At 34.0% G+C, this 16,352-nt stretch overlaps 3 protein-coding genes across 7 annotated transcripts; 2 read left to right on the top strand and 1 right to left on the bottom strand.

Annotated features, from left to right (window-relative positions):
• Positions 1 to 208: 208 nt before the first annotated feature.
• LOC8281647 (cryptochrome-1) lies at positions 209 to 4,992 on the top strand. 4 transcript variants are annotated; one of them, XR_007214778.1, is made up of 5 exons: positions 209 to 930; positions 1,469 to 1,687; positions 2,042 to 2,748; positions 3,530 to 4,457; positions 4,625 to 4,992. XR_007214778.1 is itself a non-coding variant. In XM_048370955.1 (5 exons), exons 1-4 carry the CDS (start codon positions 618 to 620, stop codon positions 4,322 to 4,324), a joined length of 2,034 nt encoding a protein of 677 aa, XP_048226912.1. In that variant the 5' UTR covers positions 209 to 617; the 3' UTR covers positions 4,325 to 4,327; positions 4,625 to 4,992. The 4 variants fall into 4 exon arrangements, 3 of the variants coding, with proteins under 3 accessions (XP_048226912.1, XP_048226909.1, XP_048226910.1); XM_048370955.1 differs by having other exon boundaries at positions 3,530 to 4,327; XM_048370953.1 differs by having other exon boundaries at positions 211 to 930; positions 3,530 to 4,320.
• Positions 4,993 to 5,314: 322 nt separating this feature from the next.
• On the bottom strand, positions 5,315 to 6,936 carry LOC8281648 (nodulin-26). The gene is made up of 5 exons (XM_025156429.2): positions 6,765 to 6,936; positions 6,442 to 6,660; positions 6,123 to 6,329; positions 5,909 to 5,970; positions 5,315 to 5,815 (listed from the first exon to the last, which is right to left on the bottom strand). The coding sequence occupies exons 1-5, from the start codon at positions 6,906 to 6,908 to the stop codon at positions 5,599 to 5,601; spliced, it is 849 nt and encodes a 282-aa protein (XP_025012197.1). The 5' UTR covers positions 6,909 to 6,936; the 3' UTR covers positions 5,315 to 5,598.
• Positions 6,937 to 11,223: 4,287 nt separating this feature from the next.
• LOC8281649 (probable protein phosphatase 2C 10) lies at positions 11,224 to 15,224 on the top strand. 2 transcript variants are annotated; one of them, XM_002513878.4, is made up of 6 exons: positions 11,224 to 11,556; positions 11,795 to 11,887; positions 12,544 to 12,783; positions 12,876 to 13,152; positions 14,495 to 14,649; positions 14,759 to 15,224. In XM_002513878.4, exons 2-6 carry the CDS (start codon positions 11,849 to 11,851, stop codon positions 14,897 to 14,899), a joined length of 852 nt encoding a protein of 283 aa, XP_002513924.1. In that variant the 5' UTR covers positions 11,224 to 11,556; positions 11,795 to 11,848; the 3' UTR covers positions 14,900 to 15,224. The 2 variants fall into 2 exon arrangements, with proteins under 2 accessions (XP_002513924.1, XP_015571479.1); XM_015715993.3 differs by having other exon boundaries at positions 11,226 to 11,556; positions 11,767 to 11,887.
• The last annotated feature ends 1,128 nt before the right edge of the window (positions 15,225 to 16,352 follow it).

The raw sequence follows: 16,352 nt of genomic DNA, 5'->3' as shown, positions 1-16,352 counted from the left end.
AGACCCAATAATTTTTATCATTCAGGGAACACATTTCCACCCTGTCAAAGAGAGAGGATTAGAGAAGGAACTAGAGAAGGTGGGTGAGATGCGTCTTCTGGCATAGGATAATAGAAAAATGAAAATTAATAATAAATGAATAATCAAAGAAAATAAAAGTTGTGGCTGCAAATTGCCTATCAATTTTTTCTTGTGTCCCACTTCCATTAACCAATCCCATTCACTCACTCTCCTCTCCGAAGCATAACCCATCTCTCTCTCTCTCTTCACAGCCAAAAGGCAAGGCCTTTTGATGCAAAATAACCAAAAACACTAATAACCTAAAATTCATTTTATTGAAAAACAAATATAATTATCACTGTAGCAGCAGCAAATACAATAATAACAGTAACCAAAGTTCAAGATAATTGCATAATTCATCACCCACCTTCCATTAATCACATATATTTTTTATTTTTTTTTATTTTCTTTGCTTAGCAAGAGTAGCAAAGATAATATTTTTACATTAATTAGAATTCCTTGGTGACCTTTAAAGAAAGAAAAGAAAGAAAAACATGTGATATATTATATAGTTGATATAGTAGTTTGGTTGGTGTATATTTGTGTTTGTAGGAGAGATGTCAGGTGGTGGTTGTAGCATAGTTTGGTTCAGGAGAGATCTAAGAGTAGAAGATAATCCAGCACTTGCAGCTGGTGTTAGAGCTGGGGCTGTTGTTGCCGTCTTTGTATGGGCTCCTGAGGAAGAAGGTCATTATTACCCTGGTAGAGTATCTAGGTGGTGGCTTAAGCAAAGTTTGGCTCATTTGGATTCTTCTTTGAGAAGTCTTGGCACTGTTCTTGTTACTAAAAGATCAACTGATAGTGTTTCTTCCCTTCTTGAAGTTGTTAAATCTACTGGTGCTACTCAACTCTTCTTCAACCACTTGTATGGTTAGTTTATTCATCTTCTTCTTTTTGGTTTTTGGTGTTTTCGTCTGTTATTTATACTTCATGCATGTCAGTATTAGATTCTATATAATTATTAATTTTTTTGCATGGGATTTGTGGATCATGTGGATTTCCTTCATAATATAATATTTGCTTTCAGTGATCTTTTCCTTTTTGATTCTTTTGGAGTTTCCCAATTATATTGAGGTTCTCTGTAATACTTGCATAATTGCATGATTGTTGCTAATTTAACTTGCATGCAATGGACTAATTTATTTTGATGGATTGGATACAATTTGACTTTCTATTGTTGCTTATTGGTTGATTGGTAATATGAAATAAATTGTCAAAGAATTGGTCTCAGAGAAATTCATTGTCCCACTATTCTGTTTTCTCAATCTTATGGCTACTTAAATTGGTTATCTACTGCTATATTTTCGTAATATACTGCAGTGTAAATTGATGATATGAAGTGTTTTCTTCCCTGAATTGATGAAAATTTTCAATTTTAACACTTATTGGCAAATTTGTGTCTTTTCAGATCCAATTTCACTGGTTAGGGATCATCGGGCAAAGGAGGTTTTGACTGCACAAGGCATAGCTGTAAGATCTTTTAACGCGGATTTGCTATATGAACCCTGGGAAGTTAATGATGTCCAAGGACGCCCCTTCTCTACCTTTGCTGCTTTTTGGGAAAGATGCCTTAGCATGCCTTATGATCCAGAGGCTCCACTTCTCCCACCTAAGAGAATTATTTCAGGTTTGTTTTTATTTCAACTCTGCTTTTAAGTTTTCTTTTTTTTTTTTTCTTTTCAAGATTTAGTTTTAATTGTTTTATTTATTTATTTATTTATTTTCTGTGTGTGTGGGTGTGTAAATCAAGAGAATACCTTATAAGAACGTCAAATCATCAGAACAAGGAGATCGTGAGGGGAAAATTTCACCTTCGTTCATGATTTAAGTTTTTGGTGTCATGTTCAAAGTAGGGTCTGAATCTGAAATCATTTTATTCCCAACAGAAGAAAGGAAGAGAGAGTTTCCATGCTTTATTTTTGATATTTTTTACTACTGTTTTGATCTCCAATGTGCTTCAACCATTGCTTGTACTTTCCAGGTGATATATCTAGATGCCCTTCAGACACACTGATATTTGAAGATGAATCAGAAAAGGGAAGCAATGCACTGCTTGCTCGAGCATGGTCACCTGGGTGGAGCAATGCTAATAAAGCGCTAACTACATTCATCAATGGGCCACTTATTGAGTACTCAAAGAATCGTAGAAAGGCTGATAGTGCTACAACCTCCTTTCTTTCTCCTCATTTGCATTTTGGTGAGGTTAGTGTGAGAAAGGTCTTACATCTTGTTCGCATTAAGCAAGTTCTGTGGGCAAATGAAGGGAACAAGGCTGGTGAAGAAAGTGTGAACTTGTTTCTTAAATCAATTGGTCTTAGGGAATATTCAAGATACCTGAGTTTTAACCATCCTTATAGTCATGAACGCCCTCTTCTTGGGCATCTTAAGTTTTTTCCTTGGATTGTGAATGAAGGCTATTTTAAGGCTTGGAGACAAGGTAGAACTGGTTATCCATTGGTTGATGCAGGAATGAGAGAGTTGTGGGCCACTGGTTGGCTGCATGATCGAATACGAGTAGTTGTTTCTAGTTTCTTTGTAAAGGTTCTACAGCTTCCATGGAGATGGGGAATGAAGTATTTCTGGGATACCCTCTTGGATGCAGATTTAGAGAGTGATGCTCTTGGTTGGCAGTACATATCTGGTACTCTTCCTGATGGCCGAGAGTTTGATCGTATAGACAACCCACAGGTGCAAAAAACACATTTTGGTTATTTATTGTGGTTTTGGTTTGTTAGTTGGCTCTTTCCATTGTACACCCTGGCACACACAGATACTTGACATTCATGACGATGCCAATGTTTATGATACAACTGCATTCCTTTTCCTGGCACTGATTTTTTCAATGTGCTAGTAGAGACTTGTGTATCTCACCTTAGAAGTATACTCTGAAATAGATCAGCACTTTTGCATGATTAGGCACTCCCCTTTTTACCTGTGCCGATAGAATTCATTGGAATATTTTGAGAGTATTGGCAATCAAACAATGGCAAGTAAAAGTGGATAGAAGGCTACACTAGTCACCAATGATTAATAGTTATTTCCCACATATTTTAGGCCATGTTTATCACAATTATTGGTGGAGGCCAAGATGCAAACTCTTTGAGTGGTATCTTTGTAATTGGAATTTAGCCTAGCTATCCAGCATGAATTAATTCCACATCAAGGGTTCTGATTCACTCTGGCTTTTCACTTTTCTTAGTGCTTCACTTTCAACTTGCCAGTGTCCAAAGCTTGTTTTTATTCTTGGGCATGGGACAATTTGGAGATCATTTCCAGATCTAAGGTTTTTTATTTTATGTTCATTTAGTGGCACTCCTTCCTTCTATTGACATCTGTATAGGTCCAAAACCTAAGAAATAGCTTCACAAGTTTAAGAATGTAATCTTGGTATTCTACCTTTACGCAATGTTGCCCTATCGAACCTTTCTTGGATGATAATATTTCTCATTTAGTTATTATTCTTCTACAGTTTGAGGGATACAAATTTGATCCCCATGGAGAATATGTACGACGGTGGCTTCCTGAACTTGCCAGGCTGCCAACTGAATGGATACATCATCCATGGAATGCACCTGAATCTGTACTCCAAGCTGCTGGAATTGAGCTAGGATCAAATTACCCTCTCCCCATTGTAGGGATAGATGCAGCTAAAGTCAGGTTGCAAGAAGCACTTTCAGAAATGTGGCAGCACGAAGCCGCTTCCAGAGCTGCTATTGAGAATGGGACTGAAGAAGGTCTAGGAGACTCTTCTGAATCAGCTCCAATTGCCTTCCCTCAAGATATACAAATGGAAGAAAACCTTGAACCTATAAGAAACAATCCTCCTATTCCAATTCGCCGTTATGAGGATCAGATGGTTCCAAGCATGACTTCTTCTTTGCTAAGAGTTGAAGAAGAAGAAACTTCGTCAGATCTTCGAAATGCTGCAGAAGATAGCAGAGCTGAGGTGCCAAGAGATGTAAATGTCAATCAAGAACAAAGAAGAAACCTTGGGGTTGCACAAGCTTTTCGTAGTAACAACTTACCAAATGTTAATATTCTCAGAGGTCTGCCAAATACTGAGGATTCAACAGCAGAATCTTCGAGTAGTACTAGGAGAGAGAGGGATGGAGGTATAGTTCCAGTGTGGTCTCCTCCAAGCACTAGTTACTCAGAGCAGTTTGCTGGTGATGAAAACGGTATTGGAACCAGTTCTTCTTACTTGCAAAGGCATCCGCAATCTCACCAGATAATTAATTGGAGGCGGCTGTCTCAGACTGGGTAAGAAGTAAGAACCCTGAAGGATTGGCAAGACTAAGAAAATATCATCCACCCTCTTATATTTGATTGCAGTTCATAGTTTGTCCTGCAGTCAGTGTTACATTAGCCAGCAAGTTCCATTTTCCTGATGACTGAAGGTCAATCGACTGACAAATTAGATGGCTCATACAGTATTAAATATTACAGCCACTCTCTAATAGAACTTGCTGAAATTTTGTAAATCACTAGATACATTGATTAATAAGTGAATAGAGAGGGTGTTATGATAATTTCCAGGTATGACTATTCTTTCTCATGTCTACAGGTAAAACATGTAATCATGGCGAGACCGGATGCTAGAAGGAGATGAATTGATGCTTATTCATGCAAGTCAGTGGGTTGATAAAACAAAGATCAACGGATGCTATGACCAAACTATGCTCTTCTCACTATTCTAAACAGATTAGCGGTTTGACTTTCAATGTGTATGACAGTCCAGAAAGATCAGGCAGTCCAACTGCTGTACCATAATACATAGTTCTTCTGTATAGTATTTATGAGGGATGAGAGTGATTATAGGGATTTTAGTTCTCAAATAAACCAAGGTTTGTGCTTTCCCTTTAATCGGTTAGGCAGATAATTTACTGTTATTTTGTGCTCGTTATCTGATTCCTGGCCATTGGCATTTCTTTTCTTCTTTTTTTTTTTTTACTAGCTTAACGCCTTAAATTGGAATTGTTGCCGTCTTTCTGAATTTCAAAATACAGCTTGAAAAATATTGAGTGAAAAGGGATGCTAATGGCTCAGATTACTGAATTCAGTTAATTGTGCTTGTATGGACTCGCAGAAAACTGGAGGATGAAAATTAACTATACGTTGTTTGATAAAATGGAAAAGTGAACGTGAAGAAGGGAAATAATATATTTTCCACTCAGATTCTTTTATACTCTTATATTGCAAAGAAGAGGAAGAACAAAATGAGAGGAAAGATACTTGATGTCTGATTCTACAAGTTTTTTTTTAATATTTATTACAGATCTACCTATCGTACATAGATGTAACTGTTAAAACGTGTTTTCTTTACTTCTATTTCTCATCTTTCCTCTTATGTATGCTTGCAGAATACTGTCTCTCTGTGCATGTCTTCTAAAATTATCATTCCTAGGTGTAAACTAAATGATGCCCTGAACTCATTTCCCAACTTGTTGCAATTGGAAACAGTTTATGTGCTTTCAGGCATAGGCAAGGTGATCTCCGTAGTCCTGATGGACTCATCACCACCTGTAGAAGCATATCTGTCTACGGATCAGTGGCCGTATAAAGATGATTGAATATGTTTTTTGTCTTCTCCTCTGATTTTTCAGGCTCAGGTACTCGAAGCATATTGTAAACATAAGTTGCAGCCAGTGCTCCAAAGATAGGAGACACAATAAAAACCCAAAGATTCTTGTAAACACCTGAGACAATTGCAGGGCCTAAGCTTCTTGCAGGGTTCATTGAAGCTCCAGTGATTGGCCTGCCGAATTTGTTTAACAGATTGAATGAGATCAGTTCAGGAAATAAAGAATCTAAGCTACAGTTGTTAACTGCTTAAAAAGAGTTTAACTACCCTGCAAGCAAGGCATTGAACAGCAGTGTACCACCAATTGCTACTCCAGAAAGGTCTTTGCTCTGGTTTATTTGATCAGTGACAAAGAGAACCAATCAGTTCCTTAGTGTAAATATAGGCATGAATTCTGATAAAATGAGTTGTGTGCTCATAGAGGCACAAAGCAAGCGACCCTAAAAGCAACAATAATCAACTTAAGAAGATGACATTTTACCGCTCTGTAATCTGTGGCAACAGCTAAAATATTAAACATCAAGATAAATGTGATTATAAATTCCCAAATGATAGCTTCAAGATCAGAGGTAGAATCCTTGTACTGAGTAACTGTTACTTCAATATCATCTAGGTCATTAAACAGCACTCTAAGAGTGAGACTAGCAAGTGTTGACCCGAGTACCTGAGCCAAGATATACATAGGCACCTGCACCAAACAATTTCACTGAATCAGATTAATATCTGTTTTATTTCTCTGTTACATTTTACACAATTTAAATATGTTATGAGTATAGTGCTAGTTAATAATGATGTCTAACATGTTTCCAGGGAAATTTGCGTCCAGCAGCGAAGGCAATGCTAACTGCAGGATTAAAATGTGCCCCAGAGACGTGCCCAACTGCGTATATTAATGCCATCAGAACTACACCCCATGCAATTGCTATGCCAACCATTGTTAGCCTTTGAACTTCGTCGGTAAGAGCAACTCCACAGCCCACAAATATAAGAATATATGTGCCCACTAATTCTGCAACAATCTGCTTAAAGAAACAACGAAGCAAACGCCAAACGTCTTCGTTAACGCGATATCAATGTATTTTCGTCGCGAAAGATCAAATTATCAGTTATGCAATAAGATCACCTTCTGAAAAACAGATGGGGAAGCATCATCAGTCACAAACCATTCGCGGGATCGACTTGCCTTAGCCTCAGTAGGAATTGAATGTTTAATAGGCAGTTGAATTTTAGAAGAGACCTCACTAGTGATTGAATTCGGGCTAGCCATTGCCGCACTCGGGAACTAGAGCAGTAGACTAAACTTGCGAAATACAATAGCAAGTTGGCAACTCACTAAAGCTGTTCTTATACTAAATTGCTGGACTGTGAAAGAACAGTGAAACGGAAAATGCTCCAGGATATATTTGTTTTTTTACTTGCTTGTTACGGATGTATGTATTTAACTATAATCGAAGCAATTTAGTGAAATGTAATGTAGTGGATGCCGGACTAATTCCATAGTCATACAAAGAAATCAGGATGTCATGATCAAGAAATGTATATACAAGGGAATAATCTTAAGATACCCAAGGAGTTGAAGACTAGGATTTAACGTGGGAATTTGATTTATTGCTTAGGAAATGTCAGTATTAGAGACAACAGATGGAATTGTTTAATTTGGAATCCACCTTACATTCTTAGTCTGCATCGTCGGAGTTAAGAACTAAAACAAACTGTCAGATACTATCTTTACATGTAGGAAATCCTTTCACCTATCAGAAAAATTAACAACTGAGAGCTTTCCAAACACGATAATTAACAGTAGACCATTCGATACTATTCTTAGATTTTTAGACTTTCTAATTCAAACATTTTAAAGTCCTTTTTGTTTTTTTGTTTTTACCATTAGCAAGAACTTGTTTCAGTTAAAAAAAGAATACATAATAATTCCCTATCAACACTGACAGAGCAAGTTTTTAGAGTTCTCACCAGCACTAAACTAAAAAACTTTATATTATAATAATTCTAAAGAAAACATACAGTTGAAACGGATCAACTACAACTTCTGATGGAATCTTGAGCTTGATTGGAGATCATCCCATTGTGATTGTTGTCAAATATAAGAGAAAACCCCAATAAGCTGGTGGATGGTGGACTCTTTGGCCGTCCAATTAGAAAAGAACAATCACGAAAGACCAATCAAAAGAATGTGGCTTTAATCAAGTACTCTACTGCTCAGCTAATAAGATAAAATTAATTATTAAGTTTCTTATTTTTCTTTCCATAGTCTCTTTTCAATTATACAGAATGTGATTCATTATATTTATAAACTTGGGAATTTATAAATAATTAAACTTCATAAATAAAAATAGAAATATTAATAAAATTATTGTTATCAGTGTAGGTTAGAGCCTAGAATTCATTAATGGATCCACATCCACTTTGAAATTCTTGTCACCCTCCACGCGAAAGATTATTGGGATAGAAGATGTTGTTGCATTGCCAAATGCCAGATTCTTCCAATTATGAAAGCGAAGAACAAATCAACCACTCACTAGAAAAGAAAAGGGGGCAATAATGATCTGAACCTTACAGGCAAGGCAGGCGTTTGATAGGGTATTATTAATAAATCTCACTATATCTACTCTAAAACTTTCTTCTTCCAATTTCCTTTTCATCATCCATTTTCAGTCCTTGCTCCTTAGTGGGAATGGGACACTACTTTACTTTTAGTGGTTGATTTTTAATTGAATGGTGTCGTGTTATAAGGTCTCATTTGGAATAAGATTTTAAAAAATCATGAAAATTAATAATTTGTAAGAGATATGGATCCATATAACCCTTTAATTTACAAAAATTTATTTATAATCTCTTATTTAATATTCAAGTCAAACCAATAAATTTGTAAATGTACGTTTGAAATTTAAAAAGAATTTGGAATAATCCCTCGTTTATGAAGATAAAACTTTTTTATAGAAACATACATTGTTATATTTTTTTTTCTTTAATTCTTACAATTAAATAATAAAATTTGATAAAATTCCTAAATTTTAAAATAAAAGAAAGAATTCTCCTCAAAACAAACATTGATGTATTTGAATGTGCTATTAAGATTTTTAGATTATTTTCTAGAATTAACTATTAATATTTTTAAATCTTTTTATGAATCCACCACCAATGAAAGATGGGCTCGAATCCACCCCCAGTCGGAGTACAAAATTTACCACACGCCTGTCACGAAGAATATTTACTTGGAGAGAATATTTTTTAATTTTTATTTTCTAATTTTTTTTAAAAAATAAAGATTTTTTATTGTCATATAAAATTTATAAAATATATTTATTTTATAGAAAGTTTTTTATTTTCTATTTAGGTAATATTTTAAGTATAAATCGTAGACTTGGAATAAATAAAGTGATAATAAAAAAAATTATTTAAAAAATAAATGACTTTTCATATAAAAATATAGAAAACATATTAAATTTATTTTTAAATTTTTTATAAAATTTAGTTAAAATTTTGAAAATATAAATAACTGTTTTTTATTTTTATTTAAATTTTTTTAAAAAAATTTGATATAATTTTATCTAAGTAAACAAATAATTAATTTATTAATGTTTGGTTTTGGTGTCATACTAAGAAGCAAGATGAGATAGGGTTGGAAAACTAGGCAGGGTAGAATAAGGATCTATAGCTTAAGCCAAGTAAAAAAGTCTATATATGGCTTCCTCAGCTTTTAGTGAAATTATGAGTGCTTTCGCTTTATTTGTATAATTAAGGAGGCCTCAATCATACTCTCAGAAATATAGAAAAAAAGAAAGGGGCAAAAGCATAGGATTCTAATTCGCAATCCGGACCACTAAATTTGTAAGTCAACACCCTTTTTTATACGCTTAATAAAAGAGAACGCCCAGCCAATGATTTGATGATACACCACGAAAATGCCTTAGGATTGGAATGGGTTAATTATATATGCGACGCACCCTTGGACTCTCTAATTATTATTAATTTTCGATAATAATTGCATGAAAAAGAATGAAGTCCCGTGAAGGGTGGCATTATTTGCATTTCCGTTATTTTTTATATATGTATGTGAAAAATATATTCTTATTTTTATATGTTCCTTTTTCTTAGCATATATTTGAATGATTTCCATGCTAGTTTTAAAATGCCTCTTATGCCTTTAGCTAAACCTTTTAGTACATATAGATAATTTGTAAGTCTATAAATAAATTAAGAACTGCTTTATAGTTTATTAATTTCGTATTAAAAAGAATTATTATTATTATTATTATTATTATTATTATAAACCTGATAATTCGGTGGAACATAGATACTGTAATATAACTTATGTGAAATTCAAACTCAACATGCCTTTTTTTTTTTTTTCTCTTCTGTCATGATCATCAAATAAACCACCATTTCAATTTCCATGTCAAACATTTGATTTCAGTGTCCGAAATTCCGATGGTCATTGTGCTTATGATTACTGTCAATAATAATAATTCAAAGAGTGTACAGTCAGTTTTGAATGTTTTGTTTTCTCCACAATGGAACTAATTTCATATGTGGTCGTTAGAAGCAATCCATACTTGGCTGCTACGAAATTTCTTTTGTCAATTCAATGGGGCAGCACCATTTGGACATTGCCATATATATATATATATATATATATATATAATATTGATGCTACTAATTATCGTCTCTCATTATTATTATTATTATTATTATTATTATTATCAGTTATTATTTGAGGGAAACTGCAATAGAATTGGGTAGAATAGGGAATTCCATGAGGCATTTTATAGAAAAATATTGACAAGTTTGTTTTTGAGCCTCTTGCCCTATTTAAAGCTGACACTCGGTCAATGATAGTTTTGCCTGGTCGTGGTCAACAAAGAACAAAACACAGTAGATTTGTCACTATTCTTTTTATTATAAAAGCTTCAAAATTAATTAATTATTTAATATTAAATTACTAGCTAATTACGGCCATAAAATATATTTTTAATAATTGATCTATTCTCATCATCATTCCCACTATTTTTTTTTTTATTTTTGTAAATCCATTAAACTTAGTACGAATTTAGAGTACTGATTTTGTTAATACTTTTATACATTAGAAAATAAATATAAAAAATATTACTAATTCATTGAATATAAAATAATAAATTTGACTGTATTTATAAGTTAAAAATTGAGAATATTGAAAAGGAAAAATGAGTATTTATTTGGTGGCATGTGCAAGTTATGTGTGTCGTACAAAAGAGAGAAGGAAAGAAGAAGAAGACTAATCACTAAACAATAGAAGCGGCAAAGTCAACAGAAAAGAAAGAAGTCTGCTTTTGGGGCAGACTTTTCTTTATTACTAAAGGCTCCGTTCGTTTGGCCCCATAATATTTCCCTGCAAAACATTTTTTTATTAATAAAAGTAAGAGTAAAATTGAATTTTCATTTTTGCCTATTTACAGAACCATGATTTATGTACATGATCACAATGCTAAACATTACCTTTTGCGTCATTTATCTATAATTTACCATAATAGAAAGACATTCTTGCAAATTTAAATATTTTAGTTAATCCTTTTAATTGAATTATTATTCTTTTCTGGACAAGTGATTTTCATATTAACAAACAGAGCCTAATCTATTTCTTGTTTCTCCGACTGCGAAGACTCTCGCCAGCAAAAACGGTTACATAAAAAAAGGATTGTTCGATTCCCTTTTTTCCCCGCTTTTTCTGTCACCAAAATTATTTCTCTGTTACATATATAAAAAAATTGGTTCTCATCTTTCTTTTCTTGAATATATAAGGATCTTTTATTCAGTTGCTTGTAACTAATAAGGAGCAAGAACACTGCAGAAATACCTCTCACCAAATCGCAACTACAACTGAAGCTAAATCCTTTTAAGGTCTCAATTGGATCTTTTAACAGGTACTCCTTTAACAGCCAATTCTTGTTTTCATAATTTTTTTTAAACACAAAATAAATATTTTTGTTCTTTATTACTATCTGGGGTTTTAGGGTTTGGTTTGGTTTTGTTTTGTTTCTTGTTCTTTATAAGATTTTTCTATGCATATGTTTTCTTGATCAAGTTTTAATATATAATATAATATATATATATATATATATTTCTTGATGCAGATTGTAAATTTAGGAAAATTGGTTTCAGTGTGGAATTTGGTTGGAGGTAGATGGTGGGGATTTGATTGAACAATTCGCTATAATGGATAGGTTGTGCTGTTTTGGTGCTTCCTACTCCCAGGTATAGATTTTAATTTCCTCTCACGTGTCATGTATGGAATTATGCTGTTAAAGATGTTATTGTCATCATATGAGGTGTTGTTTTTATATTTCACTTGCTTGGAGAATTCTGCAGAGTTATGTTTCTTTTTGGTTTAATTATGAAGATTCAAGTGCATAGATGTTAAGTTTATCATCTTGATTGTCGAGGTGATCTGTCATATTGAGTATTGGACATTGAGGTGATCCTTCACGTTGAGGTTTGTTGTGAAGAGATGAGCAATATTTTGGTGGTTTTATGAAACTTAAAATTGGGCTTTTCTGGGTGTATTCAGCTTTGGCTGTTTGAAAAGCCCTGGAACTAACTTTTGTTGCTCCTTGCTAGAATTTGCAACGCATATGTAATTTCATATTTGTCATTGTTTAATCTGCTTCTGCAAGTTAGATTTATACTGAGGTTTACGTTATTAAATTTGTTCTATGCAATCTATTTCCTATAAACTGATGAAAAAAAATATAGTTGCTAGTTTTTCTTATTTTCTTCATAAATAACTTCTATGCTTTATTGTCTTAGAAATTGTGACTATGTTGTGCAACTATTTCTCTTTATGGTGCCATTATGCTGCCTCAGTTGAGTGCCTTATGGAATATTGAACTCGTTGCTCGTTTTCTGTATAGCTTGTAGGAGGACGATCATCATCAAGTTCTGGTAGGGGAAAAAACCACAATGGTTTAATCAAGTACGGTTTCAGTCTAATAAAAGGGAGAGCTAATCATCCGATGGAGGATTATCATGTTGCAAAGTTTGTGCAGATTCAAGAACATGAATTAGGGCTTTTTGCTATTTACGATGGCCATTTGGGAGATGCTGTACCTTCATATCTACAGAAGCATCTTTTCTCTAATATCCTAAAGGAGGTGCAGCATTGGTCTCAAAACTTCTAATTGCCAGCCCAACATTTTGGTCGAGGTTAGGTGCATTCTAACACTTTATTATTTCATCATTATAGGAAGAGTTCTGGGTTGACCCCAATAGATCTATCTCAAAAGCATATGAGAGGACAGACCAGGCAATTCTCTCTCATAGTCCTGACTTGGGGCGAGGTGGGTCCACTGCTGTGACTGCTATTCTGATAAATGGTCAGAGATTATGGGTAGCTAATGTTGGGGATTCAAGAGCAGTACTTTCCAGAGGGGGTCAGGCAATTCAAATGACTACAGACCATGAACCTAACACCGAACGAGGCAGCATAGAGCACAGGGGCGGTTTTGTCTCGAACATGCCAGGTATTTTTTACTCATTATTTTATCCCATCATTAAGGGCTATCAAGGACAAGTTTGTTTGGTTATCTGCCAGCCTGAACTTCACATGAATTATATTTCTTGGAAACATTAATGTGTCAGTATCTGTTAAGCACTTTTTTCCTTTGGGAAGGCTACAGTTCTTGAATGGATTTGTGGTTTATGCCCGTTCTAGCTGCAGATATGCCCATTTGCATATTTTCAAGCAATTGAATTGTTAATATTCTTTAGCACTAGATAAGGTACTAGAAGAACGAATTATCTGCACCTTTTAGATTGTTGTACATGTCGTTGGCTAGTTAACTTTGGTGCACCACAGTAATCTGAGAAAGAAAATAAAATAAAATAAAATCAAAGTCACTCCAAAAGTCTTTTATTGTCCAAGATTTTTATTTTGGAGTGTCAGCTCTCTTTCACCTTGAGCATTATGACATGTATAGGTTTTCCTTTATCACTTGTGTTAAGGGGCACTGGATGAGGCAATTTTAAAGGAATCATGTTGTACATTTTTCACTTTGGGCCTGTCTGAAATCATTGAAAGCATTCTCATGTCACTGATGTTACAAATACTGGATGAACAATTCATTAACATAATAAGGATTTGCAAATTGCATGAGAACTAATTCACTGATTTTAAGCATTCAACGTTTGCTTTCTCTCATATTCTATCTTTACTGGAGTTTATTATTGTGAAGCGTTTCTGAGTGATTTTTCATCTGATACGCTGATCCTTCATCTCTGAAAATTGAAGAAATTCATGGTATTTTTAACTTATATGGTATTAACCTTTCAACTCTTCCACTTCATTTTTGGTGAAATTTTATTACTTCTGAATTTGTTTTCTAGAAGTTTAGACCAGTTTGCATTTATATGTTACTAGTAGCTTCTTATAGCCACATATGCAGGGATAATGTTGCATAGTTATATCTGAGGTCTGTTAGAAAATATTTGGGTAGCTAGATTTTCTCTTAGGAAGAAAATGTTTAATTATATATGTATAGTTTTCATCTTTTGAATGTTTTGGTCATTTACTGCTTACATGTCACATGCCCTTCACATTTAATTTATTTTTTCCTGTGAACTTCTACCCATTTTGTCCATATATTCACTTGATTAAACATAAATAATCTCTATTCAAAAACTCGATTTGGAGAAAAGAAAAGAAAAAGAAAGTCCAAAAATGGAAAAGTTGAGACATTCATTATATTTTAAGGGTGAAAAATGGAAAAGTTGAGACATTCATTAAAGAAAGTCCAAAGATGTAATTATCCCACAATTTAAAAGTGCTTGAGCATTCATTATATTTTCTTTTCATCATATTTTCAGGAGATGTCCCTAGAGTCAATGGGCAGCTTGCAGTTTCTCGTGCATTTGGAGACAAGAGCCTCAAGTCACATCTGCGATCAGATCCTGATGTACGAGACGACAACATAGATAATAATACAGATATCTTAATACTCGCAAGTGATGGCCTTTGGAAGGTGAATCATTTCAGATTAATTCTCTTCTGTTGGTTGGTTGAGTTAGTACTAGCCACTCTATTACTGTAATGTCTTCACAATTTTCTTTTTTGGGTTGTGAATGACATAGGTGGTCTCAAATCAGGAGGCTGTTGACATTGGAAGAGGGATTAAAGACCCAATGAAAGCAGCTAAGCAGTTAACAGCTGAGGCATTGAAAAGAGACAGTAAAGATGACATATCTTGTGTTGTTGTTAGATTTAGATGGTAAAGTGTTTTTTAACACTATAATTCTCCAGGTGTCACATATATACCTATTATGAGAGTTTATTTACACTAGGTTGCCGATTTGTGGATTCGACAAACAACATAATACATACTTGGTCGGGGTAAACATTAAGGGTCTGCGGTAGTTTGGAAGTCGCCGGAGGGAGAGAAGAGCAAGGGGGTTCCCCATCCTTTGTAAATTTGTTATATTGATTAGTTTATGGTGTTTGATGTTGTTTCATTTCTTTATGAAATTGAATTAAAAATCTGATGTATATCAACTTCTAGTTTCTTTGTTCTGACGAAGGATGTGGTATATTTTTTTTTTATTTTTTTTTTTGCGATTGGATGTTTTCTGGCTAAGTTGTTAAGGCACGGTGGACGGCATCCTTCTATCTGCCTTTTGCTAGCTGTTCAGTTGCCTTGTTTAAAATTCTGTTATAAAAATGCCTGTTTGATTCAAATCTAAATCTTCTCTTTTGTGTGATTTACGTACTTCAATGGCTGAACACTTGAAATGCTTGAGCTATTCACAATCACTGATTCCAGGGAATCTCTCGCCGGGGTTAATAATGAGTAATTTTTTTCTTGGCAAAAGGTACAGATGCACCTCTCGATTTTTGCCTGAATCTCAATTACACCCTTAAACTTAATAGTAGCTCACTTAAATCCCTAAACTAATTAATTTGGAACGTTTAAGCCCTTGCTAGCTAACACCGATCACTTGACAATTTTAAGACGTTATATACTGCTGACAAGGTAAAATGTGGGTCCCTTATCCAATATCATAGTTGAGCAAATTAATAACTTCATTATGTTTTGAACCCTAATTTTGTTATACCCATAATTGAAAGTTACAAAAGCTTCTTAATACTTACAAAAGCTTCTTATTGCAATACTTCTCCCATCTATATAATGGCAAGAGCATCGTCTTCCTCAAGCTCTAGTACTACCAGAGGAAGACTCGTGTCTCAAATGATGAATATCTCTCAAGAGCTACACAATGTTTTTGCTATGAAATTTGTAATATATGGACTGCATGGAAGGTCACAAATTCAGGTCGTAGGTTTTTTGGGTGTAAGAAATACGATAGGAAATATGAGGTAGGTTAAATTATTTTTTATTCTTTTTAATTTTAAGATCTGATTATTTTTGGGTGAAAATATGTAAAGCGGAGGATGTGATTTTTTTTGTTGGATGGATCCTCCTATGTGTGATAGAGCAAAGGTTGTCATTAATCAATTGAATCAAGGAAAAAAAAAAAAAGGAACTATGGAGGGAAAACAACCGACTGGTGAAGTTTGATATAGATCTAGAAATTTGTTGTGAATTTGAGGAATTGAAGGAAGTGGTGGAGAAAATTGATTTAGAGAAGAAACAACTTGAAGAAGAGAACACAATTATTTTGAAGAAAAAGAAGTTGTATCGATTTGAGTTTCGTATGAGCTGGATAATGT

The sequence above is a fragment of the Ricinus communis genome, chromosome 2 (genome assembly GCF_019578655.1).
Source record: "Ricinus communis isolate WT05 ecotype wild-type chromosome 2, ASM1957865v1, whole genome shotgun sequence".
Lineage (NCBI taxonomy): Eukaryota > Viridiplantae > Streptophyta > Magnoliopsida > Malpighiales > Euphorbiaceae > Ricinus > Ricinus communis.
This window is presented reverse-complemented; position numbering and strand designations above follow the sequence as displayed.